At 41.6% G+C, this 17,711-nt stretch overlaps 1 protein-coding gene across 1 annotated transcript in view; it reads right to left on the reverse strand.

Annotated features, from left to right (window-relative positions):
- The window catches only part of T265_02814 (hypothetical protein), a gene marked incomplete at both ends in the record, with an annotated part of 29,576 nt that overhangs the window by 962 nt on the left and 10,903 nt on the right, over positions 1-17,711 (reverse strand). The window contains 3 exons of the mRNA XM_009167158.1: positions 578-806; positions 7,514-7,683; positions 9,597-9,709. Of these exons, the coding sequence (XP_009165422.1) occupies positions 578-806; positions 7,514-7,683; positions 9,597-9,709 (512 nt within the window). The remainder of the gene's footprint in view (positions 1-577; positions 807-7,513; positions 7,684-9,596; positions 9,710-17,711) is intronic.

Consider the following 17,711-nt stretch of genomic DNA (forward strand, 5'->3'; position numbering starts at 1 on the left):
CTATGAATTTCTAGTTTGTTCATACATTCCCTCATTTTGAAATAAAAATCCGTAAATATATTCATAACGCCGCGATGTATTCGAAACGTTTTCACAACACTTGATTTGTTCCAATAAGAAACCGTAGAACTGTAGGCCACACTATAGCACAAAAAAACACGACCAAAGCTTATTAGAAACGCTTCGCGATGCCTTTGAGGGATTCCGTGTTAGTAGCCCAGTTACCCATAAGGTCATTAGGTCATTTTCAACCTCCGAGCACCAAAATACGACACCACGGTAGAACAATCATTCCTTTGATAGAAATCCTTGCAAAAGATGTATATTAATGGTGAAGAGAAAAGAAAACCACTGCCTTGAATAAGAACAAAGGCGTTATGTGGTGACGGAATGCTTATTCATCATTGAACTTTTGTTACATCTGAAACGCAACACAGATTAATTCGTCTAAAATTGCGAGTAAACAGGCTCTGGAAGGATGTGGTCGGTAACGTCACGCATGAGTGCTTCGGTCCCTTTAAACGTCAGTTTGATAAGTTCCTTTGACGTTTTGTGTCTGTGTCCTTGACGGAATTACTTTGTTGCCCAATGCGTTGCTGACTCGAGTCTGTAGTATAATTGAATAAATTGAGATGAGGTAAGGAGTTGATTCTTCTATCACGATGCCCGTCTGGTCGCCAGATATCAGCTTGCAGGTGAATGTGGGTGGGGGAGGACGACTGGCCCCGTCGCTTTCCGGAATTGCTATCTTTATTAAGCTGGAGTCGCCGAAGGATGTGAACCACGGCTGTTGCATTGTAGGCCTTCTACAAACGGACAGTGATATGAAAGACCATGGAATTAATCAACACTGCATACAGTTGTTTTTCGTTATACTGTGACAACACAACTTATGACTACTAATATGGAGTAGGCATATTGTCGGGTGGAGAATAAAATCGGTGGTTTTTGGAGAAATTCTCTCTAACTGATGCTGTTTTTGGTATTTGGATGAATCAGTTGACGTCTGGGTACAAGTGGAGTATAATAATACGTCATAATAATACGTGGAGTATAATACGTCAGTATGATCTAACACATCAACCACGACGTACTTCAAAATTTGTTTTGCTACAGCATAGGTCTTCAGTTAGATTGGCGCTTTTGAGTAAGACGCTTGCAAGAATAAAGATACGTCAGTATGATCTAATACATCAACCACGACGTACTTCGAAATGTGTTTTGCAACAGCATAGGTCTTCACTTAGATTGGTGCTTTTGAGTAAGACGCTTGCAAGAATAAAGTAAAATACTCGTATATGGCCACTCACTTGCTTCTAGCATCTTCCACTTTCATAGAAATTTAAATTCGAAAGGAGAATACTCAAGTAAATTTGATGATTAGTGATAACAGATGAATTGAATTAGACTTGAATAAGATAGGAGTAGGTACAGTTCTCAGTGACATCAGAACAGCTACGAATCTTCGGGATCAGGTTTTGAAGTGCTTACGTTAGTGTGACCTTAGACAGTATCAAATCAGATGATGAAGTCGATTGCCTTCGAAAGGGGATTTGGTGGATACAGATTGGACGAACTGAGAATTGCGGCGGAATCGTACATGACCACTTAGCCAGCTTCTCTTTTGTTATAAAGCCTATTATGTCTAAGGAGTAGAAGAAGGCCGCTACATTCATATCGAATCAAATCTTCAAGATGTCCAAGTTGGGAGGGTATAGAGCCAAAATGTATGCGACAGGAATTTACAACAACAGATACTGTCTCTTCCACAACTATAAAGCGTGAATATGACTGAGGCACATTGGGTCATCAACGAAGGAATGTAATGGGTGATGTAGCATATCGCCTGGACCATTGCATGGAAGAATGTGGTCTTCACTAAGGCTAAATGACTCGATGATCCAGTCGGACTAGTACAATGGTGGCGTAGTGTTGGATGGAAATATTCAGTGCTTAGAAGGCGGAATCATGGCGTCTACCCATAAGATTACTATAGATAACTTCTTCCCTCCATACGAACCCCAGCATTGCGATTCCCTATTTCAACACAAAAATGCGTTCACATACTTGTACCAATGATGAGAAAGGGAAGAATACCGGGCTTCGTTTCTGGGTTACTCGAGTTTTAATTGGCTGCGGCATAGCTCGGGTGCAATTTCCCATTGAAAATCGTCATGAAAAAACGAGAGCATGTTGCTGACCGTGTGCTTACCAGTTCAGACAAAGTTCCCCCATCCTCGAAGGCTGTAGTCAAGTCAATAATGATATAGGCCAGGGTGTCCTCTGGGAACCTGTCTATTGTTTGAGACTACCATGGATGACTTTGTAAAGATCTAACGCCCTCCAGGTAGCTTAATTTTTAGTTCTAAGTGTTTTATGCCTTTCATATCAGTAACGAGTGCATCGCCGTCAATACTGAGGGCTCGCATATCTTTATTCCACATATGAAGTCGAAGGGAGAGCTGAGATATACAACTGTTTTTTTCTGCCGGGATATCACCTTGTTCCAACCTACACTTTGTGCTCATCTCGATCGCGTATGCGTGACTTTTGGAACCATCAAACAAAGTACAGCTGAGTAAATGTAGCTAACATGTGAGCATCTGTACGAGTGCCAAAGGAGTTCTTGTTTATCAACTCAGTGAACATAAATATGCAACAGTTTACCACAACGTTAACAATCTAATTCGCTCGCCTACAAGTTGCTCAGTCAGGATGAATAACGGCGAAGTATTGTCAAAGGGAATCTGTGACAAGCAAATCTTCTGACATGATGTTTTTGAACGCGTGGGAATTTAAACCTTTAACATCGTTTATCTGGCTGAAATAAGTGTCCCTGATTCTTTTAGGATTTTTCGCGGTTGAATTATTGAACCGTGGGTCACCCTCTCTAGACACTAAATCCGAAGAAGCCGGTAATCAATAATGCACCAAGATTGTCCAAGATCCTTCCTACATTACTGGTCATAACGGCATACGTTCTAGTCGCCCTAAGTTACCAACTTATTACTCAGCAACAAAACAGCCCAAATTTGGTGTGCCTACCCAAACAGTTGATCTATTCTCGGCCCTGACTACATAACTGGGAAGACATAGTTCTTTCTCAGTAGTTCATTGTCCACCGAATCCAAGATCTCACGTATAGGATGTCATTACTTCAGTGTGAGCAAATATCCCTCGAGGACCAGTTCTGTTGAACCCACGGCAGCTGATGGCAAATGTGATGTGGACAACGTTTCCATTGAGTCTCTTGCAATCTAAATCAGCGTTTCCTCTACTTCTGTGTCTTTCGGAACATGACTCTGAACCCTTTTCCATCCCCGGAACTCAGCTTCAGTTTCCAAAATGTTCACCCATGAATGGACTGTCTGTCGCTTCCTGCCAAGTTGTACCGCACTGTCATCTCACTCTCACATCCTTAAAAATGCCCGAGGAGTCAGCCGTCGCATTTCGGCAGAATGTCGGTAGTAAAGGACGCATCGATCCATCTCACGGGTGTCCTACTTCATGCTGTTGACCGGGTTCTCCCGCTTTGTTCTTTACACCTCATTTTGATAGAAAAGAGGACACGAAACCAGTCAACCGGGAAGAAGTCGAGTCAATCAGGTTGTGGCCAGCTTGACACTACAAGCACAGCTGAAAATCAGTAAGGCCCAATGCCTTGCCTAGAGTTGGTTACTCGGATGGTCACGTGACTTTGGACTATCTTGCTGATCCTGTGCCGTGCTGAGTTTATTGGCCAGCCTGACATGAGCCTGGCATCCGCAGTACGGCACAGTTGACCGACAGGGATGTAACGCTGTGTTTAAGCCCATCCATCACTGGTGTCCCCAAAGTGGCCCCAAGTTCAAAGAAGCTGCTAGTATCATTTCACGTTCAGACAGACCAGTTCCACGTCCTGGTTCTGAGTCAGGGCTAACGCGCCAATCAGCCATTTTACTCAAGTTACGAAGTTCGATAGCACATTGAATCGGCGCTCTAGCTGCGATGGTGTCATTGCGAAATGCTGAGCACCGATTGCGCGACTCGGCCCGTTACAACGATTCGCTATTAGGCGTACACTAATGGAGTTCAGTAATCTGAAAATCTGAGCGGTTAGTGGCTCTGGCGCATGTTAAGGAGAACTGAGATCTACGTGTTTCCACGGTGCTTAGTTGCCAGGGCTGAACATACGCAGAAATATTGTGGTAGCTACACACTTGTAAAGAACCTGGTGAGTGGTCTGTTTTGGTTGCCTCTGATTGTTCCAGACCTTCTAGCACGTTATCTAGTCGTAGCAATCAATCTAAGTATAGTATTATTTGATACAACAATGTTTGATTTTGGGATCTTACTGTTATCAGGCTGCTCAAAAGGCCCGTGTCAGTTTACGATGTGCAATGCTGTACAACGAGAGTAAAAAATAAATAAATAAATCGTTCAGCTGTAACACCCTTCCGGTACCTAGCTGCCACGCCACCCGGACGAAGCAGGAGGACTGGGATACTATCAGGTTGCCCAAGCCTAGACAGGGAAGTCGAGAGGTAGAGGTCGGGTTCGAACCACGGACCTTCTGGTCATCGAATTCGCGCTCTACCCAATTGAAACATCCCGCCCCCAATCCGGGTCGTAACCGTGGGAGGGTTGCATGATACCCCTACACAACGAGAGTAATCGACACGATATGTCTGGATGTGCTGTGCAATAAAACTTAGATGAGGTTTAGTATGCTTTTAATCCATGACCCTGTAAACACAGTATTCTTCATAAAAAATAATCTGACGAGTTGTATGGTGGCGTTTGGACTTGTAAACCCTTTCAAATCAGCCAAGAAAGCTACGCGCCCTTCATCATAACTCTTTCATTGTAACTAACATGTCGGGCTGTTCTGACGGAAGTTGTTAGCTGGTTAAGTCTGACTTTTTTAGAACGTATTATAACATTTTTTGGTAAAAATCCTGAGAGTTTCAGAGAGAGTTCCAGATGATACCTCCAGGTTATAAGCAAATACTCACTTCTTTATGTATAACTGATACGTAGCGTCTGAATGACATTCATTCCAACCGACTCACTTTCTGTGATTCAGAATTATGGTAAATTTTTGAAAAAAACGACGACGGCGTCAAAGAGTTTTGTTGAGGAAAAATGCAGGAGAATTAACAGCGGTGGATTTGTCAATCAAATTTTATATCACCAGCCACTCGTTTGATTATTCTAGCTCTGAATGGGGACTAAACCATGTTATCCACACACTAGATGATCTAGACCGTGCGACAGTGCACGTTATTTTTTATAGATTTCACGAGTAATTGTTGCAAATATTTAGATATGCCGTTGTAACTCTCTACTGATTTGTTTTACAATTTATCGTCCGTCAGACTAAGACACTACAAAAACGATAGGTGCAAATCATACTCAAGAGCAATTCCAATCATCTGTATACAGTATTGTATTGCAGTGATAAGTCCCATAGACAACAAACTATTACTTGGAATAAGAATTTGTGACCCGTCGACTAAAAAACAGATATTTAGAGTGAATGCGCAACGTGAAATGCATTTTTTATTGTTGTTAGCTCTGAGGAGCTTAGCTCCTTTGAATTTTCTGTTGTGTGAATTGGAATTCTAAATTTTGATCTAGTGTCTTCATCCAGGGTGACCTCATCTGGTCGTTGATTGCAGCAAAGCGACTGCGTTGTAACAAAAAACTGTGTAACGATTCTTTGCCCTAGATTCGTCCTTTTGGCGTTACAGGTGGGCTAATGAAATAACATAGGTAACATTTGAGGCACTGGGAAGCTTAGAAGCGCCGGTAGCGCCCCATAAACCTGGATCAGAAAACGCGAAAGTTTAGTTCACTGTGTAGTATTTGTCTATATTCATATTGTAACGGGAAGACCGTGACTGGTCACACTGGTACTGATATTTGTGTAGACTCAACGAATTTAGTTGTCACACTTTTTGGTGTATACCTAGCTTTTAATGTCACTGGACAATCACTGTTGTTGGTTTCTATTTATTTATTTAAATATTACTAATATGACATAACGATGCCAGTTTCTTCGAAGGACTAGCATTTTAGGTTTTTTTTGAATGAAAATTTCATCTATTTTCAGCCGTGCACCTTGGTGTTTCGATGTGCTGACATATCCACTTTAGCGGTCAGCACTTGGTCTTATCCGGAAAGATAGAAAACCAACTTTGGGGCAGCATTATTTCAACTAAATTTCATACGGTTTATGGCGACATATTACTTGTCGTGGATGAAACATACTTTAATAAAATCTTTGAGTCTATATATTTTGCATATCCTACATTAAGGGGGGTGTTCATCCAGGAACACAGTTTGGGGATGTTCCTCCGTACAGACTTCCAGACAGAGCATCTCAGAAAACAGTTGCTTGCACAAAGGACACAAACACTAATGGTGCAATCTATCCCATGAATTGAATACTAATTTAACTATTCCAGAGACTACAGAATGTCATCTCTGTCAGCGGATCGGTGCACATTTCCACAAACCAGAGGAACACCATAATCACTCAACCAGCTTGACTGCTTTATTAATCAGTTGCCAAAAATGTGTATGAGATGGCCAAATGCAGAACGCAGATTGTTCATTAACAGTTCAACTTCATATCGTGAGCTCAGGTCCCCTAACGACCGGCGAATTCTATCTTAGGAACCCAAAAGATTAATATGAGAAGGTCAATATACCCCGAAAATGACTCTTTGGCCGTTTTATTGGTTATCTGTTTCCAGCCTAGACTTCCTCCCAAGGTCGTTCAACTCTTTTTGTGAGTTCGTCTTACGTAATATGATGTGGCCACCGTTGCACTGTCAACATCCAATCGCGAATGCAAGACTGCTGGTGAAATTACAAGTGATATTTTACAAGTACGTATTATTTCTTGAACGAAAAGGTATAATTAAGTGGCACTACTCTAAAGCGCATTGTCAACTGTTTTGGGTGAAACAACTGAGGACTGCTTCTGTTGAAATTTCTCTTGAGGCCTCCATTGAAGTGGTAGATTAAAATCTGTGTAAGAAATTGCAGTCCCTCTCTATGTCAATGGCGGTGGCTGAGGAGCCTGTGTGCAGTTTATTCCAGATAGAGGCCATTGTTTCCTAGCGAATCAGACTCATTTCTTTACTAAATTAGGGTTTCCAGCGTATGAATTGAAGAAATCCCAAGTCAAGCTGAATAAGCAAAGGACGTATCTTAACACAGGATAAAACACACCGACAAACCAGGGACTTGGGAGCCCGGAACAACACACTCAGGCCGTAGCGCCGATACCCATTTTCTTTCCGCAGTAGGCTGAAGCTAGGTCTATTCACACGAGGACCACATAGAAACTTGCAGTATTAGCAGCCTTCTTACCAAGACAAAGATATGAAACATCCAAACTAACATAATCGTTCCAACGGTTTTGCTTATTCATCTCGGTGAACTCTGTCGATTTATTCGAGCCCCGGTTACTGGAAACGATAAGAATTAATATTAACTAACGACGCAGTCAAAAAATTCTTACCTTCCAGCGCTGGACAGCGATGAAATTTTTACGGAGTTGTTCACTGACGAACGGATGAAGATCTCTATCGAGGGCGGTATTGCTCGCAATCCAAGGGTGCTGTAGTGCTTGCATACAACTGTACCGTTTCTTGGGGTCTTTTTCCATCAAGTGACGGATGAAATCTTTAGCTGAACGATAAACATTGCGAATAAAACTTTCACGTGTTGGATGTCCTTCATCATGTCTGACAGGTGTCAGAATCAAAACAATAAAACCAGTTCACAGTAAAGAAACTCTGTTAAAGTTGCAAGTTTTTAGACTCCCTAATATTGACTGTCAAATGCTACCAAGAGATCCCACAAGAGGTGAGACAATGGCATACTCAGTCGATTAACATCAGCTGAGAACCTAATGGAAATTCGAATAGAGTTGCACAACATTGTCCCACAGGCTGGAAAGCATTGGTTTCTAATCTAAAACCTTCAGACGATTCTGTAAGGAATAAAAGAGTAAAGGTAAATCAGCTCACAACTTATAGATGAATCAACACATTTGTCCCTCCGTTTTGTCGGGGTTGGTTCACAAGCCACCATAGGAGGCATATGTCATTGCCATGATTCAAGCAGCTCGAGACTTTTTTCTTGAATACTTCTCAGTGACCTCATCTTGTCGATGCTCACTACTCATAAGTTCGAAAGTCCAAGATCAGTTTCAACCTTATTTGGGCTCAGCACGTATGCGCGTCCTTCAGGTTTCCATCGCTCTCATGTCCTGTTTGGACAGTAGACCGCAAAGTAACTCAGACCAGAGATTCAGTTGGAATTCGTTGGAGTCTTTCGGTAATACCAGCTTGATTTGCGAATGGATGCATTTTGCCAATTGTATATGCTACAGTTTATTTGTGTAAAAAGTAATCAGTAGTTTTACTGTCAACTTACGGTGTGTGTGGAGAATCCCCTTATGTTGGATGTAGCAGCCACGAAACAAGTCCCACTCAAAAAACGCCACTCTACACAAAACTGATCTCGCTTAATCTAATGTCCCTAGAGCGGAAGTTGACGAGGCGTATCGGAGAAAAACACCATTTCTCGCTATATTCTGCAGGAGAATCCTCACTAAAGTTAAAAGGCGTGTGCGGCTTGAGGAATACTCCCAGGATAAATTATCTGTCCAAGGCGATAACTTTTAAGCTGATCCGTTTAGACGACCGCTCTAGAGTTGGTCACTGCTATCACAACAGAAGTCGCTAAAAATCCTCAATTCAGAACGAATTTTCCGTTGGAGATTTGCTCGCTATCTTATGCTTAAGACCACAAGATATCAAGGCGAGGTAGACAACAGCATGGCAGTCCACTAACCTGAACCAGGCATCAAACTACCGTGGTAACTCCCTGCTGCCATAGATTACCACAGCTTTTTCACAGCCTCACCACATCTTTACACACTTAAACAACCATTTTTCAGGCCTGACCATATCAACCGGCTCTGGATAGTATGCTCTAGTCAAAATTTCGAACACATTCATACTAGTCGAAAGTATTGACCATATGCAAGTAAAACCAACTCTTCATCTGAAGCCAACACGCTGGTTGAACTTTACCTTGAACACTTGGTATACCACTGATTGGTGTTGGTGAACGTTGACCAGATCTGTGACTAATAAGGTAGGAGTCGAAGGTTGGTAATTATTACATTCAAATGTGACTTCTACTCTTACACTGACACCATGAGTCAAAGGGTAGTTAGTATGTTGGCATTCCCGGCTGTCCAGATGGGATGCAACGATTTCATGAGCTTCTTGTAATGGTGGTGATATCTTACGTGATATTACAATAACATGTAAAGTCTGGCATATGGATTCAGAGATGCAGTGGTTGAGTACATTAGAAACCTAAAAATTTCTGTCTTCTCTCAACCAGATCATGAACTGTGACAGCAAAGTTTCCTACGCATGCAAGAAAGGTAAAGATATTAAAGGTATCATATATTAAATGTATATATATATATATACCACATATCGAAGGTATTATGTATTGGGATTTCACGTGAGAGGATGGGAGACAAACTGATTCCGATGGGCTTTGTAGTAAATAAAACTGACCAGAATCTGAAATGTTGTCCCAGTATGGGGAATCAAATTCATACTCGGCCTGACGTATCTGGCGAAAAAGTTCGTGATCATTTTCATCATAGAATGGCGGGTATCCCGCAGATCTGTGACAGACCAAAACAGATGAAGATGAAAGTGACAACTCGTCGGATTCAATAATGTATATCAGTCATAAAATGGATTCAGGCAATTTCTAATTTGCTAGTAGAAAGTGGGCATTTTCGGGAATTTGAGATCTGTTGTAATACATGGTCGGTTTACGTGCGAAGATAGCGTGTCAGTGCAAGACATTTGGATTAGTAAAGATTATTAACCTCACACTTATGTCGTATTATCAGCCCAAGTAAGGTTGACGGAAACTCAGGGACTGCGTCTACATGGTGGACCCAAAGGGAGGGGAAACCGGTCGTCAGCGGTTGGAGGGTTTTCGTTGAACGTATGAATAGTTTACTTCAAACAAATTATCTAATTACTTTTTTTAGGCAATTCATTGGTACGTTTTCGGAAAATTTCTAACCTCCGAACGGTTGTAGAGGGTTCACAATGGATTTCCGCTTTACTGGTGCACAAGAAATGTCACATCAAGTGTTTATTCTCTTTGTACACCTGACGCTAAATCTGTTGTATTTTTTGTGCTTTCCAGAAAGCTTGGTGATGGCACAGAATGTGCTATTTGGCGTTAAAATCATATTTTGTGAAGGTGCCTCGAATGTTCTTCGATCCAAGCCGATTGAGCTGATGAGTCTCAAACGGTTTTATATTAGCTCTTTTTCTACGGATCTTCCAGTTTCGCATCAATCGGCTGTATATTCGCTTATTATCTTGCTTCCATATTAGAAGCCTTTTATATTGGAGCATATATAATGTGCAATGCAGCCTCGTTGCTATGTCTGTCAAGTGAACTTTCAGCGAACAAACCTAAGCTGACTGGCCAGAGGAATCTGTATGCGGTTTGTGAATACAGACAAAATCAAGTAAATCAAACCTAGTTCCATCAAATTTCACTATTAACAGGATACTGACCTCTGGCCTACAAAAGCGCTTGTTGGGTCTTTGTTGTTTTATATGTCCTGTACAGTAAAAGGCTTTCTATGGGTTTTGTGTAATTCACCTAGAACATTTCAGGGTCAGGCCTATGCTGATTTGGAATACAGGCTGGGGAACTTGGCCAGGTCACGAGTCAGGAGCGAGCCGCAAATTGTACCACAGATGGAGACCTCGGGCCTGAGTGCATGAGACGTTTCGCGTTTAGAATACTTGTGAAAGATTAAGTAGCCATTAAGAACCACACATGGCACGGGCATCTATGGCGTCAGAGAGGAAAAGCCTACCCAACAACTGACCAGATCAGTATCAATAAGGGGGATATTACTGATGCGCCAAACCGAATAATTCACGAAATCGATTTTACAGAATCCGGCACAGGCACAAATCTTCCTCCATTTCAGCCCGTAGAACAAGGTGTCAGACCAGCCAATGGAAAACCCATATAGTGTCAAATAAGTTCTGAATTAACACAAAAACTGTGGGAACTGAACCCATCGTGTTGGTGTAGTACCAAAGACTAAGAGTGTTGAATTCGGTGGGGTGTAAGTAGGGTTCAGAATAATTGAGTGAAACAACTGGTGCGCTGCAATTACAATGGGAAACCTCATTTTGTCCCAAAATTGGATCACTTCATTCCAGTCCCTGGAAATCTACTTTGTGAAGACCAGCTCAGACCACCCAGAAAGAGTATTCGGTGGGCAAATTTACCCCTCATCTTACAGTATTTTGTTTGCCAGTTTCACACCTCCAGGGCGCCCGCCTTGAAAACACTCGTATACATTATGTTGGTGACAAAACCAACGAGAACTTCGTTTAAATTCAATGAAAGCTCGAGTACATCTTTCTGGGAAAACCATGAAGATTTGGATGACTTAATGGTAAGCGGCTTTAGGATACTTGCCAGAAGTCTGACCATCTTATGCGGCTGTGAATCCATGGCATCCATTGCTGATCGTACTGGAGATAGTTAAATAATCCTCAAAAGTCCTGGTTGCACTGAAATTTTAGATACAACGGATGCCGTTTTCCTTGTCCTAGATGACTTATCATAAAGCTTGATTACCTCTCACCTTTAGAGTTACCCTTGTTTATCGTTGACTTGATTATCCCCTTGCTAATATGTCAGTAAGTTAAGAGAATAGTCCTTTAGAGTTCCTAAATTTAAATTCAAGTCAAGTCCCTAAAATTCTTAGTCAGCTTGATGGCTATGGGCCCTGACATCTGCTGAATGTGTTAGTCATCCACATTAACTAACAAACAAGAAATTTGACAGACATATTCAACACTGATTAAGTCAGCTAGTCGTAAGAACTCTCGCCGATTGGTTCACCGTCCACCTTAAAACTCGGTTAGCCTCATAAATTATTTACACAGCCTGACGAAGCCTTTATTTCAAAAGCAAAAACGTTCTCAGCAATAAATTTCACAATCTGTTTAACAAGCCCCTCTGAAACGATGAATACTGACTCAGCCTCAAGCATCTCACGGTTGATTTAAGTCGTAGTGAATTAGTCATAGTGAAGTATGGCCGTGTGCGAGGGAACTATGTTTCAACACATATTAGGTCCGTAAATCACCTAATTAACCAAGGTTCCGGAAATAGTAACTCAGTACGATAAACTCATTATACGATGAAAAATAAACAAAGATCATCTGCGGAAACAGAAAATTCTACAATGATCGCAATCATAAGCTTTTATTGAAATGCATGTTTGTGTGACTTTGCGGTCATTCGTACAATGATGAATGTTCTCATGGTGGAAGAGAAGCTGATTTCTCCGAGTTGTAGAGATCTTATGAAAACGTTCTAAAAAAATTATTCTGCTAGCTTTCGTTGCGTCGTTGCTATTATAAAGGGCTTGTGCGTTTGTTAACTGTTGTTTTCCCAGCAAGGTCTACTCTGAAATTAAGGCAAGTTGGTATTTTCCCAGAGTGGTGTTTGCGCAAGTGGACTGTCGTAACTTTCATAACTGACACATTCTTTTTGGGAGAAATCTAATAACTGTTTTGTATTTGTGACTATGTATTCTAACGGAAAATTTTATAGATGCGTGGTTTTGTGGACTGCGCATTTAATTTTGGGTGTCAGACAGCGATTTGACGGAATGTTTGCCACACTTTTGACATTGTGTAAAAATTTGATTGGCCTTTATTTTGCATCGGAATTTGCCAAGCTTTTCCTACCACTCATTCACTATCCAATTTCTGAACATAGCCAGTTGAAGCATTCAAAACTGAACGGGTGCAAACCTCATGGTTAACAAACAAACTGCGCATCACATTACCTGACAGTGGACACGATAGTTTAAGAGATGTGTCAAGCAAAACCAGTGTGTTTATTTGCGGCTACCAGGATGTGAAATAAGGGCAAAGTAGGATTTGCTGAACGATTGATAACTATATGAAAGGAAGACTAATTGGCTTGCATGACAGGACGACAGACTCAGTGGTGTCCCTCGTATAAATTCCACTATATACATTCTTCAGCAAAACATATAGCATACAGGCTGTGTGTAATTGAGAAGAATACTGTTGTAACGGCGGATACTATTGACGAGGCGTGCTCCACTCTGCGTCTAATGGAAGGTGAAGTTTATCACAGGACTTGTGGAAATGCTTTGCAGCGTTCATTTACAGTCGCGTAATAGACAACAAACATCCATGAGTGTTCAAAAAGAAGTTTGTGAATGTTCAGTTTTTAAAAAACTATGTGCAAATGGAATGTTTATTTTTCCATCCAATAGTTTGTAACTGCCTAGTAGATGCTTGCTAATAAATGACTTCGCGACAGAAGGCTTCCCTCCTTACACTGGTAGCTCAGTTTTTAACGATCGTTGGTTTGTTCGTTGAACTGCGCGATTCGATTGGAAACAGTTCCCCACCAGCTGAGATGATATAGTTGCGGTGTGATTAAAAGGCTGTCTCAAAAGTGTTTCATACGGGTTCAATAAAAATTCCCTATTTTCGAACAGGACTGGTACAGAAAGGTTGCGCGACATTCCATGGCATATCAAGCAGGAAATACCAATACTGGGCTTCCTGAGAGTAAAAACCACTTTATACACACTAATTAAACCGCTTCGATGCTTCAGTTGGAGATGAGAGTAAATACGCAAACATATTGGGGAGTGATTCAAGACTAAGCCTCTTTTTCCGATATGAACCCACTCATGGATGTCGCTTCAGGACTGTGCTTAGTATCAATCTTTCCGATTCATTTAATTGGTGAGATTGACTGATAAGGCTTATCTGTAACATTTGGGCCTTCATTTGCGAACCACGTATCAGACAGGAAGGAAAGCTTCCCAAGAATGATGCAGTCCTTTCTAGTCTTTGGTACAATCTTTGGCATGTTCAGAAGCCCTGAATATATGCAGGTTAGATGGAAAACAGTTATCGGTGCGAATTCGTTGAAATATACAGAGGTTATTTTAAATGCGTAACAAATTACTCATAAACGAGAGATCCAGCTGAGTTTTAGGTGAGTTCCCGTTAAAATCGAATCGGTGTGCCAAAGTGTGTTCGTCTAATAGGACATGCCTGTTATTGGGCTTAATTTCACATAGCCAGCGGGCACCCAATGTAGCTATGGGTTAGGCACTGAAAAGTATTTTCGAGTTGATAAATCCATCACTGGAATGTGTAATGGAGATAGCATCAAATCCCGACTCTTCCTCTATAAGTATTTCAGCGAAGCAATATCGCTAGTACATTTGTATCATATGAACTGAGCCGCTAAAGACCAGTCAGGCCATATGAAATTGTAACCAACTTTTGTCGTCTTAGTTGCCGGTATAAAGCTAAATCTAAAGAAACACACCTAAGTGCGAATAGAGCAAGCGTGTTATATTGCCCGTCCTCGAAATGTGCCACGCTGCTCAGATAACTGCTTGAGTTCCCTTGATTACGTCGATAGTCGCTTAAAGGGCTGCCCAATGCTAATAGGGCCTAATGGTAACAAAGTGGTAGCGTGAAAAGTTGACCGAACATGAGTCATGCTGTTTTTATGTGATTCCCGAGTTTGCTGCTGCATCCTGACACTCAGTAATTGATAGAACTTACAGCGGTGCGACTGAGAACTGCACTGGAGGGCAGAAAGCCAGTAGACTGAAGTATATCTTTGGAGCATCCAAAAGTTGATTTAAGTCCAAAGATTTTCGAGAGATGATTGCAGCAATGGACCGTTCAATAAAAAAACCCGATAACGTTGAACTCGATGTAGTCCGATTTATTCTTGTGTTTTAAAACAGAAACACAATTACCATTTCTTCCAGCAGTACTCATAGGTTAATTTCTGTCATGGTTTACGTCCTAGTTATTTCCCTCAAAACCTTTTGCCTGTTTCCCTGGTGTTGCTACTATCAGAAGTACGTCAGTGCATAATTCTTACTCGCTAGATTTCCGTACTCTGGTACATCTTCAAAATAGATCACAACTAACCAGACACTAGTGCCACACTGCTCGCTCAATATGCGACTCGCTGCTATCCAGTTTCCGTGTGGCTTTTTTTGCAATAAATCAAGTTGGTAGTTATTTTACCAGCAGAAGAGCTCTGAACCTAACCGGCATTCTGATGATAGTGAAAAAAAATTAAGCCACCTGGTACCACCTGTGAAATAGATTGGTAACATATTCATTCCATTCGTGCTTGAGGTGTTTTGAGGCACAATGTACCAAAATGCTGTGCAGTTTACCCTCCGCCACAACTCGAATAATCTTACTTTTCTTGGTGTAACAAGTGTAACGATACTCATTTAGACAGGTTTATTCTTTTAGGTTGAAAATAATTAACCAATGACCGGATGTAGAACGTGTTCTATCTAAAGCGCTAAGCTAACTCTGTTGCATTGATTTTACCCAACCACATGTCGGTCGGTGACCACGGAACGACAAACACTCAGATTCAAACATTCAACTGTCTTTACAGAGTCCGATCGGGTCATATCCGCAACACGAAGTTTGTCCAGTGGATGATGCGCAAAAAAGTAAGATTGGCTTCGAGTGAGCCACCTGCTTTGAATGCCTATATTGAATTCAACTGTTACCTACTGATAGACGTCAAAAATGTCCTTGGCTTTACCAAGGACGTCTTTGTTTATCGAAACAAGACAACGTGAACAGTGTCGCGCTTCACTCAGTTAGCACGGAGTACAGTACAGCTGAAGCTCTGTTTATTCATAACCATCAAAGAGCTGAATAGTTGGGTCCGCTTACAAACGCCAGGATCAGGGAAAACTGGGCTGGTGTAATTACAAGGCAGGACAAAAAATTAAGTTACTGACAAGTGCAATAGTATCTTCAGGGTTTGAAATGTCGAAACAGCTGTTCACTTCCTCGTTGACCACGAATATACAGAAAGGTGTGTAACAGCATTCCGCTTTCTATACTAGTCTGTAACAGATTCCGATTTGCCTACGGCCCAGCCGTTGAGCAGCTGGTCATTGCTGGTTCAACAAGAAGCCAAGAAAACTAATAATTATTGGAAAGCAAAGAACCTCAAAACATGTGCTCTCATCAATAATGGACGAGAACATTCTGTGGCATTGTAGCTTGCTGCTCTGTCCAGGCGGTGCTTTCTGCCATCCCGCAAGCGAATGTTACTGTGGTTTTTATCAGAAAACTTTTCCAAATCATCATTACTTTTGATGCATAGGGCAGTATGTGTGTGGACATCGTCTTTAAAATCACACCCATTAGGTTTGAATAATCACTTTAGGTCATAAAAATTCGACGTCTTTCTTAATAGCCTTCGGTATTGCAGTCAGACTGAAGAGATTGTTCATCATGCAAAAAGGCTTGGAGGACAGCGGATGGCTGAGCATGAAATCCATGACCGGAGATAGAAGCAAAGTGATTAAACTAGTGAGTGAGTGTTGACCTAGTCGCGCTGCTTGTCTGTTAGATGGTGAGATATTCGAAAGGACGGAATAGTTGCCTGCTTGCGAGTAGGCTTGTCCACTGTGTACTTTTCCATTCAGGCTATAAAGGCACACAGCAATTATGGTCACTGGCCCATAGTCCTCAGGAATCTGCCGGTGGCCAAATAATCAAGTATCTAATTCTCTACATCTCAATGCTGATGACATGTCTGTGGCTAAGGTTTTCGTGTATCGGTTGTACGTTTTCAAAACACAACCACAGAAATACTCGAGGTTGCGGTAATTCGACCTGTAATATTTGGACGCGATGGTGGCATTAAATTTTCGAAGGAGGTACAATTGCGGTATTTTATTTGGCTTTCTAGGCCTACAAGCAGCGCAGGTTATCCTTGGCCATGGCCTGCTACTAATGTCTTTACTAGTTAGATGAGAAAGATAGGGAAACCTCAGATAGTCAGTCGACATCTGTGCGGGTTTTACTCTACCTTATGAAAACCCGCGAATTATCCGCAGATGATCTTTGCAATTTCGAAGGCTGAAAACCTAATAAACGGCACTGTATATTTCGGTCTTTGGTAAACCAGTTTCAATCTGACGATAATCACTGTCAATCGATAACATTACTTGGCTACGTGGACGGAACATGGGTCAACTCAGAACAAGACAATATTAGGATATCTGGTTCTACAGCCCTCGGGATCTTGCCTTTAGGTCACGGATTTTGCAATTCAGTTCAGCGGGCACTCTTCAGGTACCAGAGTGCTGTTGCTGTAGACAATGACGGTAAGCAGGAAATGGTTTTACTACCCCTTTCAATAAACTGCTAATGGTGTTCAGTTGCCTTACTACACAACAGATGTGTTTAGTTGGTTATGCATACAAGCGTTTAAAGCAAGCACTTCCGGTTTGAATGGCGTTCAACTGCCAGGTTTTGCATTCTAACCGTGTTGTTCCAAATACAAAGAGTAATTCGGCTCGTCAATATTCCAATTTGATTTTGAATAAATTGTCAGTTGCCACTAGCTCCGAATGCAGGTTTGAATAAAAGTCACGCTCTGTCTCAAGTGGACTGGATACTAAAGTCCTTAAGAATGATCGTTATAGCAGCGTTGATGTGCCGTTGGTACTACGGGATTAAATGAACTGTACTCGTTCTCTCTAATGACTTTTATCATTGCAA

The sequence above is a fragment of the Opisthorchis viverrini genome (genome assembly GCF_000715545.1).
Source record: "Opisthorchis viverrini unplaced genomic scaffold opera_v5_37, whole genome shotgun sequence".
NCBI lineage: Eukaryota > Metazoa > Platyhelminthes > Trematoda > Opisthorchiida > Opisthorchiidae > Opisthorchis > Opisthorchis viverrini.